Source organism: Nyctereutes procyonoides, unplaced genomic scaffold (genome assembly GCF_905146905.1).
Source record: "Nyctereutes procyonoides isolate TBG_1078 unplaced genomic scaffold, NYPRO_anot_genome, whole genome shotgun sequence".
In the NCBI taxonomy this organism is placed as follows: domain Eukaryota; kingdom Metazoa; phylum Chordata; class Mammalia; order Carnivora; family Canidae; genus Nyctereutes; species Nyctereutes procyonoides.
Genome location: NW_026575082.1, coordinates 19,849,034 through 19,867,719, shown reverse-complemented (window position 1 = coordinate 19,867,719; position 18,686 = coordinate 19,849,034). Strand labels below are relative to the sequence as shown.

At 40.1% G+C, this 18,686-nt stretch overlaps 1 protein-coding gene across 14 annotated transcripts in view; it reads right to left on the bottom strand.

The window, feature by feature from the left end:
• LOC129514588 (transcription factor 4) overlaps window positions 1–18,686 on the bottom strand; it is a 356,507-nt gene that overhangs the window by 217,277 nt on the left and 120,544 nt on the right. For all 14 annotated transcript variants that reach the window (XM_055333282.1, XM_055333286.1, XM_055333281.1 and 11 more), the window contains 2 exons: window positions 18,411–18,472; window positions 15,061–15,157 (listed from right to left, as the gene is read on the bottom strand). In XM_055333282.1, coding sequence (XP_055189257.1) covers window positions 15,061–15,157; window positions 18,411–18,472 — 159 coding nt within the window. The remainder of the gene's footprint in view (window positions 1–15,060; window positions 15,158–18,410; window positions 18,473–18,686) is intronic.

The following is an 18,686-nucleotide window of genomic DNA, read 5'->3' as shown; positions in this document are numbered from 1 at the left end:
GGTGAAAGAAAGGAGGGAAGGAGAGAGGAAGGAAAAAGGAAAGGAGGAAAGAAAAAAAGAATTTCAAAATAGTATGTTAGGAATGAGTGATTAAACACTAATAATGGTTTTGTGACCAAATCAAGAAATTATCCAGTTTTCTTAAAGATACCAAATTTGTAGAGAGAGGAAAAGAAGAGGTAGAGGCACTTTTTTTTTTTTTTTTTTTGCCTTCAACCTAAGATCTTTAGAGAACAAAATCATTAATCTGAAAATAGGTTCACTTTTGTTTCTCTGGTAATTTATCCATTCCCATGACTTCAACTACCAAATATGGAATACTGTATGCCAAATCTGCAATCCCAGCCCAGAACCACAAATCAGTCCACCCACAGACATCTCAAAAATTCATCATGTCCAAACTGAATTTACTCTTTTAGTCTCCCATAACCTAACTTCTCCTCTCATATTACACATCCCAATGGATGGCACTACCATCAACCAGGTGGCCCAAGCCAGAACAAGGCCAAGAAGCCAAGGATGACCCTCCCTCATCCATCGGTTATGAACTCCAACAGTTTCCTTCAGGTTATATCAGTCATATTCACATCTTCCTCTTCATCCCCATTGTTCCTGATTCTGTTCAATCTCTCATCGTTTCCTCTTGGAATTGCTTTAATCACCTCCTGAGTAATCTCCCTGCCTCTCCTGTTGCTGGAGTGACCATCTTAAACCATGAATTGGATCATGTTATCCCACTACTTAAAATTAGTCCTTGAGTAGCTTGCCACATGTTTCAAAGAAAACCCGACTTCCTCCACCTACCCACTTTTCTGAGGCCACGATTCTAATCCCACTTCCCCTGTCATCCCTTCCCCTGTGCCTTCTGAGTCCCAGCTTCCTGTAACATCCTCTCACTCCCACACCCATGCACAAACAACTCTCTTATCTGGCCATTTTGCTTTTACCTGGACAGTTCTGACTCATCCTTTAAGACTCAGCTCATGCGTTATCACTTATCGTATAACTAAATTCATATGGATTCATCCAGTGACCATCCCCAACTCTCTCTCTCTCTCTCTCTCTCTCTCTCTCTCTCGCCTGCCTCAAGCTGGAGGGCAAATGGACACTGTGAAAGTGCACTTTCCCAGCTTCCCTTGCAGCTACAAGTAGATACTTGCTACAGATTTGGCCAATACTTTATGAGCAGAACCCTGCTCAAGGTCACCAGTTTCTGGGAACGTGTTTTTCGTCCTAACGGAATGGGATAGATGGAATGGATAGATGCTACTCTAATCTCTGCCTCTCCAGCTTCCTATTGTGAACTCTGCTGTTGTCTGGGGCTCGGCAGCCATCCTGAAAGAAATGCAAGATGAGAGAAAAAGCTCAAGAATGAAAAATCAGCATGCAAAGAAAGAAAACGATGGCAGCACTGGTTTGCTGAATCTACACAGACAACCTCCTACCTCCAGACATCCCCTTAAGCGAGGAAAAAAGCCATCTTTATTTGACTAACCTACTATTGTCAGGTATTCTATTAGTTGCAGCTGAACACACGCTTAACTGCTATTGCACCTTGGGGAATTCTTTCCATATTCTCCACCAGTGAGGCAGTGCAGGGTGGGTAAGAACAAGGGTCTTGGCGTTCAGCAGATACAGCTTCCAATCTGGGCTGTGCTGCTCTCTCACGACACAACACCGGGACAGGCCACCTAACCTCTCTGACCCTCAACTGTAAGATGGGAATAGCAATGCCTAACAAAGAGTTTTATTGTAAGAACAGACAAGACAATATGTGCACTTAATAGCACATGCCTGATACACAGCGAGCACCCAAACATTTTAGTCATTGCTATGAGGAATCTGATGGTTGGTAGCCCAGATTTATAATCCAACAACCTCCTGTACCAACATGATTATTTCCCTAATGTCTTGATTTATAACTACCTGATACCAACCTGATTCCTTCCTTATACCGTGAGGCGCACCGGAGGCAAGAAAAGTGACATATCGCTATGTAGTTGGTACCTAACACAAGGCCTGCATGGCATAGACTTTTCACAAAGATTTGTCGGATTAAATTAAATGAATGAACCAAAGGCTAATTTGAGTACTGAAGTCTATCAGTTTGGCTGGCTTCTAGTACAAATGGAATTTATATAGATGGGTAAAGGAATATATATACTGACGACCATATGATTGCAGACATACTGGTAACACATTAATTTTATTTACCAAGAAGCCAATCAAACTCTTAAAACAGTAAGATATTCCAGTTTGCTTTCACAAATATGTAATTTGCCCTTTCCCTCACTGCCATAGGGGAGGACTTCCTCTCCATCTGAAAACTAAGACAGCTAAGACATGAAGTGTAAAAACTGCTTGTGGTACAACCAAGCCAAAAGCTGAACTCGGGTCCCACATTCTATCTTCTCTACTCCTTCCAACCTAGCTTCCAGAACAGGCTCTTTCTCTGAATATCTACCTGTGATGCAGTCACAAAACCAACAACTCCCACTGTTTTGCAAAGGGACGAGGTGAGAGTAAGGGGTGGGGGTGGAGGATTCTTCGGCAAATCAACAGCCTCCAAATATTTAGAGGAATGAGCCAAAATATTTTTTCTAAGCAGTGTCTTGTCATCTACTGTCAAACTCGTATAAAACAGTATTTATTACACAGGATTGCTATTTAAATTCAACCACTCAGATATCACCTGATCGCAATGACCAGGGAAAACAATATTTGATATAAAAACCAGCTGCCCCTTAGTTATTAGGATTTTCACGTGAAGGGCACCTGGGTGGCTCAGTGGGTTAACGTCTGCCTTCGGCTCAGGACATGATCCCAGGGTCCTGGGATCGAGCCCTGCTTCTCCTTCTGCCTCTGCCTGCTGCCTCCCCACCCCCCTTCGCTCAAATAAATAAATAGAATCTTTAAAAAAAAAAAAAAGATTTTTTCATACGAACTGAGAGCTTGTTATTTTTCTTTTGGAGGATTACCCCCTCCTAATAAGGAAACATGATCTGCTCTGATAAAATTTTAACAGGTACGAAACTTATATATTACAGACTTACAAGCCTACACTAATTATTAATTATCCACCTAAGTGTATACCACTTTACACATCCTGCCCCTTAACTAGAGCACTCAGAAAAGCCATTGTACTTTGCCTGACTAACAGACCATGTCTTGAACAGCCAAATGGCCTAGTGAACGCAAAGATTTTCCCATATGTACACTTTCCAGTGTTAATGTAGCTCCACTGCCTACGCAAACCAACCGCACTCCCACAAGCACATCCCACCTGGAGGAGCACAGGTGACCTAGGGAGAGCCTCTAGCTCTGGACACCATCAGCAAATCAGATCCCGATTATAAGCAGTTTCTCTAGTGTTTGCAAAGAACATTACTGCATAGTCACAATTGTAGGACTAGTTCCCGTGCTCTGCTCTGGAAATATTTTAAAGAAGTCACATAGAGGCTTCTTTTTATGCTAGAACAGGTGTGAACTCAATTCCACTCTTAAACTAGTATCAGCTCAGCTGAGAGAAGAGCCATAAATTTTTATTTCAGAACTAAATGAAACTCATGAGGGTACGGGGCAAAATCTCATTAACTATTAAAATGCCTTTAAAAGGCTGTGAGCAGGGCTGCTTTCTTTTGTTTCCTTTCCAATTCGGTGGTCAAACTATAGAGAGGACTTTTCAGCGAATGGAAAATGCAATCACCAACATATATATATATCTAGAATCTTTTTATTTTGAGGTTAACAAAAGATTTCAGAGAGCTCTTTCACCGCCCCCACCACACCTCCATGAATTAGGTCAGTAGTAGAAATAAGGAAACCAAAGTTAAAATGAAAAATGGCTTACGTAAGATCACCTAAAGATTATCCCCCAAACCACTATTTAGTATTTTCCCCTAACGTGTTACTAGAATGCCTAAGAGAGGTTGTCCACAGCTGCTTACACAGTCTGCCATGAGATAGCTAGAATTTTTATGATGCTCAGTGCATCTCAATTTCCAAAAATATTTGTGAGACCATCAAAAAAGAAAGAAAAAGGAAACCATGCAATACAGACACACAAACACGTACACAAAAGGAGACACACTCACACACACGATATAGAGCTTGAATTTAATCCTGTCAAAGACCAGTGTTTAAGGCTTCCAAAATTATGGATACTAGGCTCACTTCCAATTACTCTGAAAGTTGTGAAGGAGACAGGGTCACTAATAAATTTTCCTCCACGAACTGGTATTGCCCAATTAAGTACAATCAGTTACACATAACGAGTTTATGCTTGCATCTGAAGCATTCAGATTTGGCTACTGAACTGTTAAGAGTACAGCTTGGTCTGAATAGTCAAGGTGAGGAAGAGGCAAGAGCAATTAGTAACCTAGTAACTTCAGAGACTTAGCCACAGCAGTGATGATAATACAAGGCTAGAAAACGGTACTGTGTGCTCAGAATGTGCTCAGAGTGCTCCACAATTAGGTTTTTAGGTCTCTTTCTCGCCCATCCTTCTCTCCTCTTGTCTCTTCCTTCTCCACCAAATGTTATCAGATATCACACACTTTGTATTTGCATTCAGCCTTAATGTGGCCCATGAGGGGGTGGCATTTAATTAATCACTTCCACTTTCTGCCAAAATTCACTACATGATTCTCAAGTTTGCATATCACTTTTGCCAAGCTGGTCAGACCCAATAAACAGAAAACCACCTAGATACAATAGAAGTGGGTGGAATCATAATTCACAGTAACTTGATTTAAGTGCCAGGTGCTTTTCATGTTACTTCATTTAAACTCAGAGCAAGGACTCAGACGAGAAATTCCATCAGAGCACTAAAGATTGCCCAAGGTCACACAACTAGAGGGTGGCAGGCGAGGCGTCACACCAATGCCCAGCTAAAGCCAATCCTTGCTCGGCCTCCCATCTTCTGCTTCACCACTAGTAGGGCTTTAGAGGGATGTTTAACCTATGGAAAAGCTCTCAATATTTTATTTTATACATAAACAATATCACCAGCTATATTTTACACCAATTTAAAGTGAAGCTTTGGGACACCCGGGTGGCTCAGGGGTTGAGCATCTGTCTTTGGCTCGGGTCATCATCCTGGGTCCTGGGGATTGAGTCCTGCATCAGGCTCCTCGCATGGAGCCTGCTTCTTCTCCCTCTGCCTATGTCTCTGCTTCTTTCTGTGTCTCTCCTGAATAAATAAAATCTTTAAAAAAATAAATAAAAAATAAAGTGAAGCTTCTTTATAGCTTTTCCTATTAATAAGCATGTGTCAAGGTGAGAAGTGATTAATAAAACATCCTCAAGAGGATGACAAATGTTTGGGCTCTATTACGTACTTAGGAATAAATTTAATACCAATCTATCCATACATCTTGCAACTGTTCGTCCCAAGACCTGATTTCTGCAAAAGGAAACGAAATGTGATCCACTAAATACCTCTTTCTACTCAAACATAATAAACAGTTTCTTAGGAAGGACTCAGAAACCCTTTGAAGTGCAAAGAACCAGAGAATAATCACATGCAAAGCAACATTCTATGCCAAGCTTCTCTGGAGAACAAACTGAGGTGGATGAGGACTGTCTCTAACACATTCCTGAGAATGTGGAAGGCCTGTGTAATAGTATCTCCTTGATGAAAAGCAACCTACCTAGCTGTTGCTCATTACTCAGATGGCCTACAATGCAAGCAAAGAAATCTCAACTTGCCAATGGGCCCCCCTAGCCTCATCATTCAAATACCTTACACCAAGGTGTTTTTAGCTACATGGAACAACGAAATTTGAGAATATTTAAGTTGGAGAGACACATGACTGGAGGCAAATATTTCACAAGGGGCGTATCCGAATTCAACAAAGTTGTCCCCAAAGAGGTACTTGTTTTTGTGAATTGGCTAAAAAAGAAATCTTATCGTGTTGTTCTTGATGTTTAGAGAACCAAATATTCCATACTATCTCCACCTGTTCTTGCCTTCAGTTCCAATCTCCTGAGCAGGTAAGGGTGTCTTAAAGCTGCTAGCACCCAAGACCCAAGGTCTATACATTTTTCAATTAATTACAGAGAGAAGTGATAGAGTACCAATGTGTAGCCTCACAAGAGGTAAGAGAACAGTTACAGGAGCGGCTGTTACTACCTGTATCACTTCACTGCACTGCTCCAGTGACTCGGGCGGGGGGGGGGGGGGGAGGTAAGTATGACAGGTATTGCTCACAGAAGTGAGAAAGGTGGACATCCTAAGAAACTCATCCAAAGTCCTAGCACCAGGAAGTGGAACAGTCAAGACTATGGCTGCGCTGGAGCTTGGCCCACTCTACTTTTCCACACGCCTCCCAAGACTTGCAAGGCTTAGAACGGAGGTCCTTCGCTGCCGTGGTCCTAACGAAGGTGATAATGTGACCAGAGAAATCAGGCTTATTTTTATTGACGATCCATATGGCACTAAGGTGGATACACAGCTTTCATGAACATTAGTGCAGAGACCCTGTGACTATACTGATGCTTCTCTTGGAGCCAAGGGGCAGTGAGAGATTCGAGAAAGTCAAAGTGTTAAATCCCCTGACTCAAGGATCCACTTAAGAAGTAGGCTACTGCTTACTGCTATCACAGGCATCCTTTAAATATCAACCTTAGTGCAAAATTCCAAGGAGCCAACTTTCCAATGAAAAACCTGGAGAAAAAACACCTGCCTGTGTCCTCACTGGCCTGATTCATGCCACAACTGTGTTCAACAGGGATGGGAAACCTCTGGCCAGAAGTTGAATCCAGTTCTCCCCACAGTTTCATGCAGTCTTGGCATGTTAACTAAAATTAAATGCCTTCTGGCTGTACTTAATCCTCCACATTAAAGATCAACAAATACAATTGTGTATATATTAAAATACAATGGAGGGTTTTTTGTTGTTGTTGTTTCTTTTTGCCTCCGGCAACGGGCATTCTTGTCTGAGCGCTTCACGGTGGCCTGGCAGGTTGTCGGAGGGAAGTACACAGGCTTAGCAGTGGTGCAGGGACAAGAGCTCCACCTGGCACCTGTAATGGCATGTCCTGGGACCTTGTGGCTCCAGGATGCCAGGCCTGCACCGTGTCCTAGGAGTGGCAGTGGGCACTCCCAAAGACCACCAACAGGCCTGTGCAAAAGGCTCACAGTGGAGCTAAGGGTCTGCTGCCCCCCCCCCGCCCCCACCAGGGTGCTCGGCACAGAAACACAACTCAAGCCAGAAGTCTGAAAGAGAAGGTTGTGGGTGATGTGTACATGTAGAAGGTTGCCTCTGGCTGGCTGTTGCCTTGCTCACGGGATGGCAATGAAGGTACAGGCCTTGGAGATGAAGTGAGAACAGCAGGCCCCACACTCCTTCCCGTGGCTCACTCTCCCAGCCGCACTTTCTCCACCTCGCCCATTTCAACTACCTGGTTTTTTTCTACTCCATGTCTCTTTGTCCCTTTTTCTAATTTGCCTCCCAGAATTTAGAGTTGAGGTCCATTTCGTAGTTTTCTTACTACAGGAAAGTTTGAGCCTTGTTCTTCATTTTCCAGACTGTTATGTTTAAAATTATGTACTTTTCCCCTGAGAAGAAACTAAATAAAACCCTGGAAGTCACCAAGCCTGAGATGCATTCCCAACTCCCTTCTCTCTTGTCTCCTTCTATTGACCCGGCGGGAGTAGCTATTGTGTAGATGCTCCCGCCCAACCCAAAGTCTGTAGCTGGAGATGGCCATGGGATCTAGGGGAACAGGGGATGACACTGCTGGGCTCCCTTTTCCCTGCTTCTTGCTGCATCAAACCCATACTTGACATCTAAAGCTGTGACAGTCATCTTGAGACAATGAGGGAAAGCACAAAAGAATCACCCAGACACCTGCTTTGGCGTCAATGAGTTCCAAACCAATTTTAGCAGCAGCCTACCACCAGACTTCCAGTAGAAGAAAAATTCTTCTTAAGCAACCATTAGTCACATTTTCCATTACTTCTACGCAAGAGTATTCCTACCCAACACAAACTACTTTTTACTTTTATTTAACTCTAAAATGATGTATTTTCTCTTAGAGTCCATAACTTTTTATGTGAGAAATCTTCCTGTTCTATATTTTTAGAAGTTCTATATTTTTCTGTCAGTTATAGTTTTCAGATAATGTTTTTTTTCTGCTCTCAGTTCTTCTAAATTTCATAAAACTTGAAAGTATTTGATTATCACAGCACTGATTGTAGTATATTCATACAGTAAATGGCTGAGTGGAAAGGAAGCAAGACCAATCAAAGAAAGACAGTAATTTTTATTGATTGGACAAGAAGAAATAAGTTTTCCTATCTGAAAACTGGAAATACTTAACTTTTTTCAGGAGCCTTTCGAAAAAAAAAAATGACATTACTTATTTTTTTAAATAGAATATTTTGTGGTATTGTTTAGTGAAAATTGAAATCTACCATGCTGTAATGTGATCTGTTCTCTGATGTTAGAATATTTTGCACCGTCAAGGATATAGAACCATAGAATGAATTTCTGTAAGACCAGTTCCAGTCGAGGGTTTTCTTTCTGAGACAGTGAGACAGATGTAGGCCTGATTTTTAATTTATAGGCTTTTCATTCAGGATTTAAACCCTCTGTATCTGGTGTCCTGATTTGTTCACAAATGAAACCACTCAACAGCCGCTTATTGAGGTCCTACAACTCAATGCTAGGCATTGGCCCAGACACAACGCTTTTCTCCTGGTGATGCAACTTAATGAGTTATTATTTTATCCTCAATCAATCCAACCCCTTAACTATAGATATGGAATGAGCTGAGGTAGAAAAGAAACATCCATTTGAGTCAGGCTTTAAAGAATAACATTTGGAAAACACATCACTAGCAAAGTTACTTGAAGGTATCATAAAATAGAGATGAATGGATTAGAAATAACGATAAAACATCTCTAAAGATAAAATATAGCAGAAGGACAAAATGGCATACCTAAAAGATCAATGGACCATCAGATGAGAAAATTACCTCAGGGATCATCTAAAGGTCTGTTCCACCCTCAATCTAAAGATGTGAAAAGACCTGACCTGAGGAGCCACCCACGGTCTTGGCAAAGTAGAGTAGAAGAGGCAGTTCTTTGGCTCCCAGCCTTAGCTCAGAATCAGGATTGATAGTATCACTTGGGAAGACACTTAAAATAGTCTTATTTCTCAATACTTTGAGAAGACATTTTAAGTTAACATCTTCAAATAACAAAACTCCCAACAAAGAAAGCAAACAACAAATAACACAATTAAATGTTTCTTCTCTCAGCAGTTGCTTGTTACCACATTATCAGTCCAAGAGATAACAGATGATATCAAGATAACCTCAAGCAAAAAAAAAAAAAAAAAAAAGTGTCATTTAAAAAAAAAAAGATACTGAAAGTACATAGCCGTCCCTCACTACTGAACCCGCAAGCAGCCTATCCCTATCAAACCTCAGAACAATTCAATGGTGAACTAACATTTCTGGAGCTGATACCACATTCACAATTCCATTTTCACCAAGTTACGAAAATATTATTTGACCTCTGACATTTCAGAAAATCAAACATTCACCATTGTTGAACAAGTTTTGGGTTTTTTAAAATCAAATATTTAAACTCCTGCATAGAAAGAAAACATCTGACAAAGAGGTCAAGTCAAATCTTACCCATGCTTTGAAAAAACTGTATTTCTTTGTGGTTGTTGAACATTAAGGTTTTCAGAACACTGTTCCTAGTAAGAGGCTCTTCGTTTAGGTTTATTTCCAGTTTTACAATGAAAAGAAAAACGCTCTGTATTAGCATCTACTCACATTCGCCATTTTACAAGAAGACTGTGCCACTGGCCTCTGCCACTGGGATTTGAAAACACTCACAACACTTCACCTTTATGCTGGGCTAAACTCAGGGTAGTCATAAACACTTTGAAGTAATACAAACCTAAATATTCCTGCTAGGCAAACGGAGCAGTGGAACCGAATTATAATGAGCTAGCAGCTGTCACAATATGACCACAGTAACCAAATCAAAATATCAACCACTAACCCAGATGAGATTCAAAGGTCATCCTATAAGCCAGCAGCTTTCTTCAGTTCTGCCTGAAACCCCGACCTAATCCTGCAGTAAAATGTTCCACTGAGCTAGTTTAGAGACCAGTTACCCTATGGTGGGAAATTATTTAGGGCACTGGTAGATGCCGTCAGTGGGACTAGAACCAAACACCACAATCAGGAAGCCGAACCATTCACAATGGGACACAGAAAAACACAGCAGCTGATGTTGAACTAAGCTGCACCCAACTGTACAGAAGTATCACTTTTCACATCCTTTAGTTACCCATGCATGGCTATAATCCTACCGGCAACTTGCTCACTCAAACAATCTGGTTTTCAATTAAGGCTCTGGAACAATAGAAGGAAAATGCATGCTTAGATCCCTCCCCGGATCAAAAAAGTTTGAGCTAGAAAATATATTGTTTTCCCATTGTAAAAATATTTGGACAATTAACTTGCAGAAGTTTAATGCTTGCAAGAAAACAAGCAAGGACAAGAATGTTAAAAAGAAAAGAAAAGAAAAAAAAAACCCATACCCTTTGCATATAGCCCTTATCAGTATTTTCAAACTATGCCATAGCATTTAATCCTCTTCAAAACACAAGACTCAGAGCCACGGCCCCTCTGTCCCATCAGCATATTCCGAAAGCTACTCACTGACCGCCTATAAAGGTTTGTAGGTTTATAAATCAAGCCGTTTAAAAACTGCAGCAAACAAGTTTCCAACACATTGAGCGTACGTTATTATCATTAATAGTCATAAGTAGTCACAAAGAAAAAGCGATTTGTTTTTTTCCAGACGTGAAACAGGACATGGCATTTCAAAGAAGCAAAAATGCAAACCGGCTTGTGCGTCTCTACGCAATGAAAGCAGTGATTGAGGATTCAGAAAATGTCAGGTAAGAACAGAATACACAAATATTGATTCACTTTGCTGAACACCTGAAACTAATATAATGTCATATGTCACTTGTACCTCAATAGAAATAAATAAATAAATAGCATTTCAAAAAGAGAGCAAATCTATGTATTGGTCAGTGCAGGCAGTCAGGGAGATGAGTCAGTGCTACAGGCTCTCAACTCCTCCAGGCTCCCCCCCCACCCCCCCACCCCCCAAGAAGGAAAACAGTAAGTCATGCACAGTTATTTTTCCTTTTAATTAGGGGCTGGCTTTTTTATTTTAGTTACGTTTTCCTTTAAAGGATTTACACAGTATCAACTTCCAAAACTTCATATGGCAACTATAACTACAGACAGTAATGAGAGAAGTGGTGCAGCCTTATAAACCAAGAGGCCTGTTTGTGTGCGCACAGAAGGGGCATGTGTTGTGCATGCACGTGCGTGTGTGCACGCATCCACGCATGCATGCAAGTGCCCTTGTGTTCATTTGTTCATTTTTAGTTTAGAGATTCGCAAGCTGTCAAAATAGGACATTACATTCAGATATGCAGTCTTATTTCTAAAAGAATAAATTAATGGAGGTACTCTATTACTCTTATAAATTACATACCACTCTGCAAAAGTTTGAGATCACAAATAAATCAGGTTTTGGTATTTTGGCGCCAAACCTAAGTATTATATATATCACAAAAACTGGAACATTTATGCAAAACCGTTCCTGTGAAATCAAAAAGTTCAGAGTTGTAATAAAGGGGTTTTGCTGTGGTAAGAGTTTATGAGCAAATGTTAGCAATGAATGCCTGCATCATTTCTCCAAAACAGTAGAGTATTGCCATAGAGAACAAAATATATGATAATAATAATAATAATAATAATAATGCACTTCCCAAAGGAGAGAGCAGTTCATTACTTTTTTCGTTCCCTGCCACAAAATAAAACCCCACTAAGTGAACAGTTTACTTAAAAAAAAAAAAATCAGGTCATCTGCAGTTAATAACTCTTTCCCGTAAAATTAGTGTCACTTGTTTCTGCAGCAGACGCCTAATTCAGTCACAGGCTTGATTGATTTGACAATAGAGAATCTGGTCCAATAAAGTGGCTGATTTACTTCTTATGCTATAGCTTTTACCCTAATGTGACATCACAGCAGAATTAAATCTTTGACATGTAAAGAAATCCTTTGTAGCTTTAATGAAAACTAAAGATTCTGAAAGCAGGTATTGACCGTTGTCAACAACTTCCAGGGAAGTCTAATGCCTTCATTTGGTAGAATGAAAACTTCCACAAAGACCATGACACTGAATATGGATTTAGACACAAAGGGCAGTTGAGAATATACCATGTATTCCGTGAGCCCAAATTGTTGGCTGCACTAACAGGTCTCGTTTTATCTCCATCTCCATTTGTAAATCGGTTGTCTTTCATTTCTCGAAAACGACCTACCTTCCCTTTGTGAAAGCATGGCATAACACCAAGCGTGGCCCATCTCGAAAGTGGTTTTATTTTAAATAAACAGCAGCCTGGCCAAAAATCAATGAGCATCTTTGTTCCCCTAATCCAGCCCTGAGACAGTCGAGCCAATCAAGAAGCCATTTGGTATGTGAGAGAGAAATCACAGGCCCGGGAAGAGTTAATGCAGCATTCGTGGGCAGGCCTCTAAAAATATTTTTAAATTCTTTTCCCAACTAAAAATGCAAGGTATTTCGTAGTTGTTTAAATGTCTTTCTCCTTTTTTTGCAGACCGCGCCGTGGCCTGTCGCTCCGAGGGCGACTTCCCTGACCCCAGTCTGACACTGCGCCGTTAATGTCAGATAAACCATTTAGCCCCAGCACAAATCTATTCTGTGCAAAAATCTGCTTGAGGTGGAAAATGTAGCAGTTTGTAAACAATAAAGAGCCATGTTTCAGACCAGACAGCTTATCTAACAGAGAAGTCCTTTCATGGGGAACAGTGGGTGGGAGCCTCCCGGACATAGTAGCATTTCCTACCACAATGCAGGAGACTGTCTTGGCCTCCATATTTAAGAGTTTAATGGGAAGGAGGGCAGACGGGATAAAAGAACACAGCTGACAGGGACTTTCAGCTTTAACGACTAAGTGAAAGGAGTCAGCCCTCTCTGCTCTAGCTCCAGGCTCTCAGGCCACGTAGATTTTAAATACTATTTGGATGGGAAAACGAATTTGGCTTGTAAAACAGTGGCCCACGAGGACAGATGAACAAGAACAAATATTTAGTGTCCTTGCACTGCTGGGTGTTTTCTGTGATATTAATTTATCAAGCGGTTCTTGAGCAAAACTTTTTCCTCATGTACATAACACAGACCTCTAAAAATGAGGATCCATTCATTTATTCTATTTTACTTTCACCCATCAGAGGATAGCTTAAGAATGTTCTAGGGGTTGGGATTCCTGGGTGGCTCAGCAGTTTAGTGCCTGCCTTGGGCCCAGGGCGTGATCCTGGAGACCCGGGATCGAGACCCATGTCGGCCTCCCTGCAGGGAGCCTGCTTCTCCCTCTGCCTGTGTCTCTGCCTCTCTCTCTGTGCCTCTCATGAATAGATAAATAAAATCTTCTTTTAAATTTTTTAAAAAGAATCTTCTAGGGGAGTCCTTTAATATGCTGTCAAAGTACCACTTTCCAAGATTATTATTTTCTAGTTAATCTTTTATTCTATCTTATGAAATTGAGACAGGGTGACTAGAGAAACAAGGTGTTAGAATTTAACATCGTCGCTAAAGAGCCTAAAGTCGTTCTTTAAAACCTAAGTGAACAAATGTATCTAGTCTTCCTTATCTGTGTATCCTGAAAATGGGAAAGTTGTTGCAACTCCCTATCAACAACTGATTTTAAAAAACTGGGAAGCTGGCTTTAGCTGCAAAATTAAAACATAGATATGAAATTTATCATCCTAAAGATAAACACAAATATAAGAACCTATGATCAAACACAACTTCATGGTTCTCAAAGTTGGAATGATATTTAAAGGCACACACAAAAAAACCCATAAAGGCACAAACATATGATGTCATCCACTTAAAATAAGTTGCTAGTATTTCTCTGCTTTGTCTCCTTTGTTTTAATACCTGAGATTCCTTTAGATGGACTTGATGGTGACTTTTGAAAAAATGACTGATATTCGAGGACTATCTATACACTAAATCACAAGTAAGTTTCCAAGGCTTAAAAATAGGGACATTCTTTAGAAGCATTTGCAACTATGGTTTCAGAGTGATATAATTATGACCGTGGGTTTTTCTTGGAGTATGGTCCAATGCCTTCTGCCAAGAAATTCAACTTCATTTATTGATAGATTTGCAATAGAATTGAACCAAGTTGAGAGACTTATTAATAATGCTAAAAAAAAAAAAAAAAAAAAAACCACACATTTACCAGAACAAAGATCATTGCTTCACTTGAAACTAAAGCAATCTGCTATTGCTCATTGCTCAGGTTACTGCTATTACACACACATCCTTATAGAGTAAACGAAACAGAAAAATACTCAAAAGATGCTAGTATGAAGGACATGCTGGAAACTCATAAGCTACCTCAAGCGTAGCTGGCTTCCAGTGAAGTAAGCTACAGTCTGCCTACACCATCAGCCCTCTAAAGCTCACACCTCGATAAATACACAACCAGATCTTTTAATTCAACTTGAATACACTACTCTGATTTCAGTCATCTAAACCTATTATTAAAGGGGTTCCACAACCCTTTTAGTAAGAATTTATAGTTGATACAGACTATATATCACTGCCAATGGACAGGCCTGAAGATATTTTCATTTTAAATATTCACCACTTTGACTTTATCAACCTTAAATCAAAAAACAAGTATTGCATCGTTGAAATTAGAATACGAGCTTTATACCTAAGAAAGACAAAATTTCCACGGCGATTCGGTATCACCGAAATCCTGTAATTCCACACAGTTATAAAACTTAGTCCTTTACACACAATTATCAAGCATAAACTGTCAGTATTTTTTCTGCAACTTAAAATTACTAGAGTGAACTGGCTAAATATCCAAGTCCCTAAAAACAGATCCTCTGTCTGGACTGAATTCTCCTCTTTCTATAGTAAAATATCAGCATTCAAAAAGTGTATGTTAATTTAAAATTGGTCTTACTTTGTATTCTGGAATTGACAAAAGGTGGAGAGAGATTGTCATGTGACCCAAGGTCCCTGCTGGTCATGTGGTCATAGGGAGTCCCATCTCCATAGTTCTGTAAATAAAACAACATCATAAGTTTTCATTTCGTATGAATAAATCAGCATATAAATACCCCCCTACTGACAGCTTCAAGATCCAAAGAAACTGAAGTCCACATTCCCACCATGGAACCTCATTATAAGGGACCTGCCTCTTCACAGGTCCACTGGTTAAGAGAAGGCTCTACAAGTCTGCAGAGTTCAAGTTTTCCTCAAGGTAGCTATGAAAGCTTAGAACAATAATAATAGAATCAACTGCAGGAAGTTGTTGGCATGATTAAATGAAATAATGTATGTAAAACATCTGACATATATACAATGCACTATAAATATTAGAAGTCACTATTTTGGTAAGCCCACGTTATTTTTTTAGATTTATTTATTTATTTATTATTTATTTATTTATTTATTTATTTATTTGACACAGAAAGAGAGAGCATAAGCAGGGGGAGCAGCAGAGGGAGAGGGAGAAGCAGGCTCCCTGCAGAGCAAGGAGCCTCATGCAGGGCTTGATCCCAGGACTCCAGGATCGTGACCTGAGCCAAAGGCAGATGCTTAACCAGCTGAGCCACTCAGGTGCAGGCAAGCCCACCACATTATTTAAAAAAAGAAAAAAGCAATATTGTGATATCAGGGAAAAATGACCCATCGCCTATAATGAATCGCTTTTAGAAGACCAAGACAGAGCCTTTTAAACCAACATTTGGTTTTAGTGTATTGAAATTTCAATGTTTTTTTACAGTTGCTATTGTGGTTGTAAGAGAACTGGATCATTATGCAAGTAATTAACACGTTAGAAGATGAAACTATTACAGCATGACTATGAACAAACATCAAAACTTTAGCATAAATTAGTACTCCTGGATTTGGAAAAGTATGGCAGGAAAAAGTTTTAAAGCAGACATTAATTTTGGGCAGAAAACTGTCATGATTACAATGATCTCATCATTTCAATGAAATTTAAAATTAAAATAATGTTTTTAAACTGCCCACTTATTAATGGAGGAATCAGATAACATATAGGAAAAGTTAAAAATCATCTATATTACAGGGTTCAAATTTCAGACTAAGGTGCATAAAATAACCAAAAAGGAAAAAAAAAAAAGTCGATCTGCTCAGCTGGTTGCACTGCCCATAAAGACCAAGTCAAATATACTCAGAGGCATCAGTTGGCATGTTAGCCAAAGGGCAGGATCTGCCCACACAAAAAAAGACGGACGCTGTATGAAAAATGCAAACGCACATCACTTTGAGAGAGAATAACTGGACCTGTTAAGGTTCCAAGTAATCCTGTTTTTAATTTTTTTATTTATTTTTGATAGTCACACAGCAGAGAGAGAGAGAGAGAGAGAGGCAGAGACACAGGCAGAGGAAGAAGCAGGCTCCATGCACCGGGAGCCCGACGTGGGATTCGATCCCGGGTCTCCAGGATCGCGCCCTGGGCCAAAGGTAGGCGCTAAACCGCTGCGCCACCCAGGGATCCCCTAAATAATCCTGTTTTTAATCACTTTTCCTTATTTAGAAAAATTAACTGGAATGAGACTGTAATATAAGGCTGCCAATATGTCAGTGTATTAAAAAAATGTCATATTTTAAATACCTAGCATGGGTTTTGCACTCACTTATTCTATACGGAGCATTGTATAAGACTGATTATACAGTCCTCATCTTAGTGTACTTTCATATACACTACCTAATTTAAAGCACAGCACAGTGCTGCAAGGTAGCGGATAATGTCACCACTCTAAGAGGAGAGAAGACATGCTCGGCCCGGAAATCTGTCACATGCAAGCTACCTGGATCTAGAAGATAGAAACTACAAAACACTGACTCAAAATTATTCACCAAAATATGCCCTGAAAAAAATGGCGGGACAGTCACTGAAAAAATGAAGTCAGGACAAAGGTCCCAAGGCACCTTGTTCTCAAAAGAACAATTAAAGGTAGTGCGTGTGTTAAAGTGAGAAGTCCTAAGACACTAAGTGTGAATGAGCTAAACGATAGGGGAAAATTGTGTCATCTCCTACACTTGCTGTCAAGAGGAATGGATTTATTTCTGCAAGTGCAGCCTGTAACGTGAGGAGGAGGAAAGATTTCCTCAACCCATCCATATAATGCATTAGGATACCAGCCCCGACAGCTGGCACAGTGGCTTCAGCAAAGCTCCTGGTTAAGCTTACAGACCCTGCTGCGCCGTAGAGACCACACTGAGAACCACAAGGTCAAAGGACAGGTGGAAACGGACAACCGCGGCTTCTGACACGTCCTCATTGTGAGAGCTTGATTACCTTCCTTGCCTCCTTGCCAAAATAGAAACACCCCCACCTCAAATGTATGTGAATACTTAGAGTAAAATGTTCCCTCCCTGCAGAATGCTTCATTTATGCAGCTGGCTGGGGGAGGGGCACGTGTTTGTTTGACTGTGTGCTCTCAGTCTATTTTTAATTTGGGGTATTTATATGTATATTAGAAAAGCTGACATGGATTTTAGAGGGACTAGAAATGATTCCATTAAAAACAGATTATACATAAAATCATATATATATTTAAGTGGGAAGGAACATAAAAGAGCTTCTGGCTTAACTTCTTCGGTTTACGAATTACAAAAAGGAGGACCAAGGAAGTGAAATGACATGCCCAAGGTCATATACACATACACACGTGGCCTAACCTCCCTACTCTTACCCCATTCCATGGTCTTTCCATTATACCCAAAGCAATAACTAAAGCATGAGGGAAAACCATGAGAAAAGAATAGCAAAAATTTGAAACCAAATAAATGAATGAACCCAACGGGTGACCAAAGGCATTAATAGCATGTTTATGAAATGTAATCAACCTTGATTTATTATGTATATTACACTGACCAGATAGAGCTTCATACCCTGTCCTCAGAATTATTCTGTCGTCTATATACACCAACACATTACGGGAATCCCAGATTTTTTTTTCAAAGTTGTGCCATCTACAACAAATAACTTTCTGTAATGCTGGATCAATAACAAGCAAAGTAAGGCCAAATATTTAATATAGGATTTTTCTTCTGTTTAGCAGAAGTGGAACAGGTGTCAAATTCAATAACAGCATCCAATAAGAGAATGGGGAAACATTGCAAACACAAGCTGATCCTCATTAAACTTAGTATGCGTGTATATGTATCTGTGCAGTCGTGTGAGAGAGAGAGAGAGAGGGAAAAACTCACCTTCAGTTTGTCAATTTACATATGTGAGATGTCTGGTTGTGGGGAAAAAAGATTAGATATACTTACCCTGGACGGGCTTGGATGTCCTCCGTTCCCCCAGGACCCTGAGCTACTTCTGTCTTCTACATCTAGGGACAAGAGAAAAGTTCTTTAGGCTTTCTTGCAATAATTCTTTCTTTTTGTATATGCACTTTTAAATTAATGTTTCAAATTAATCTCCTGTTGCCTTTAATTAAGAATCAGGCACGGGGCTACCACGATGATAGTGGCTTCTGACCCATCTACTTAAATTAACTCATTTAAATTCACAGCAGAAATGAACTGGACCCTCAGGAACCAGAG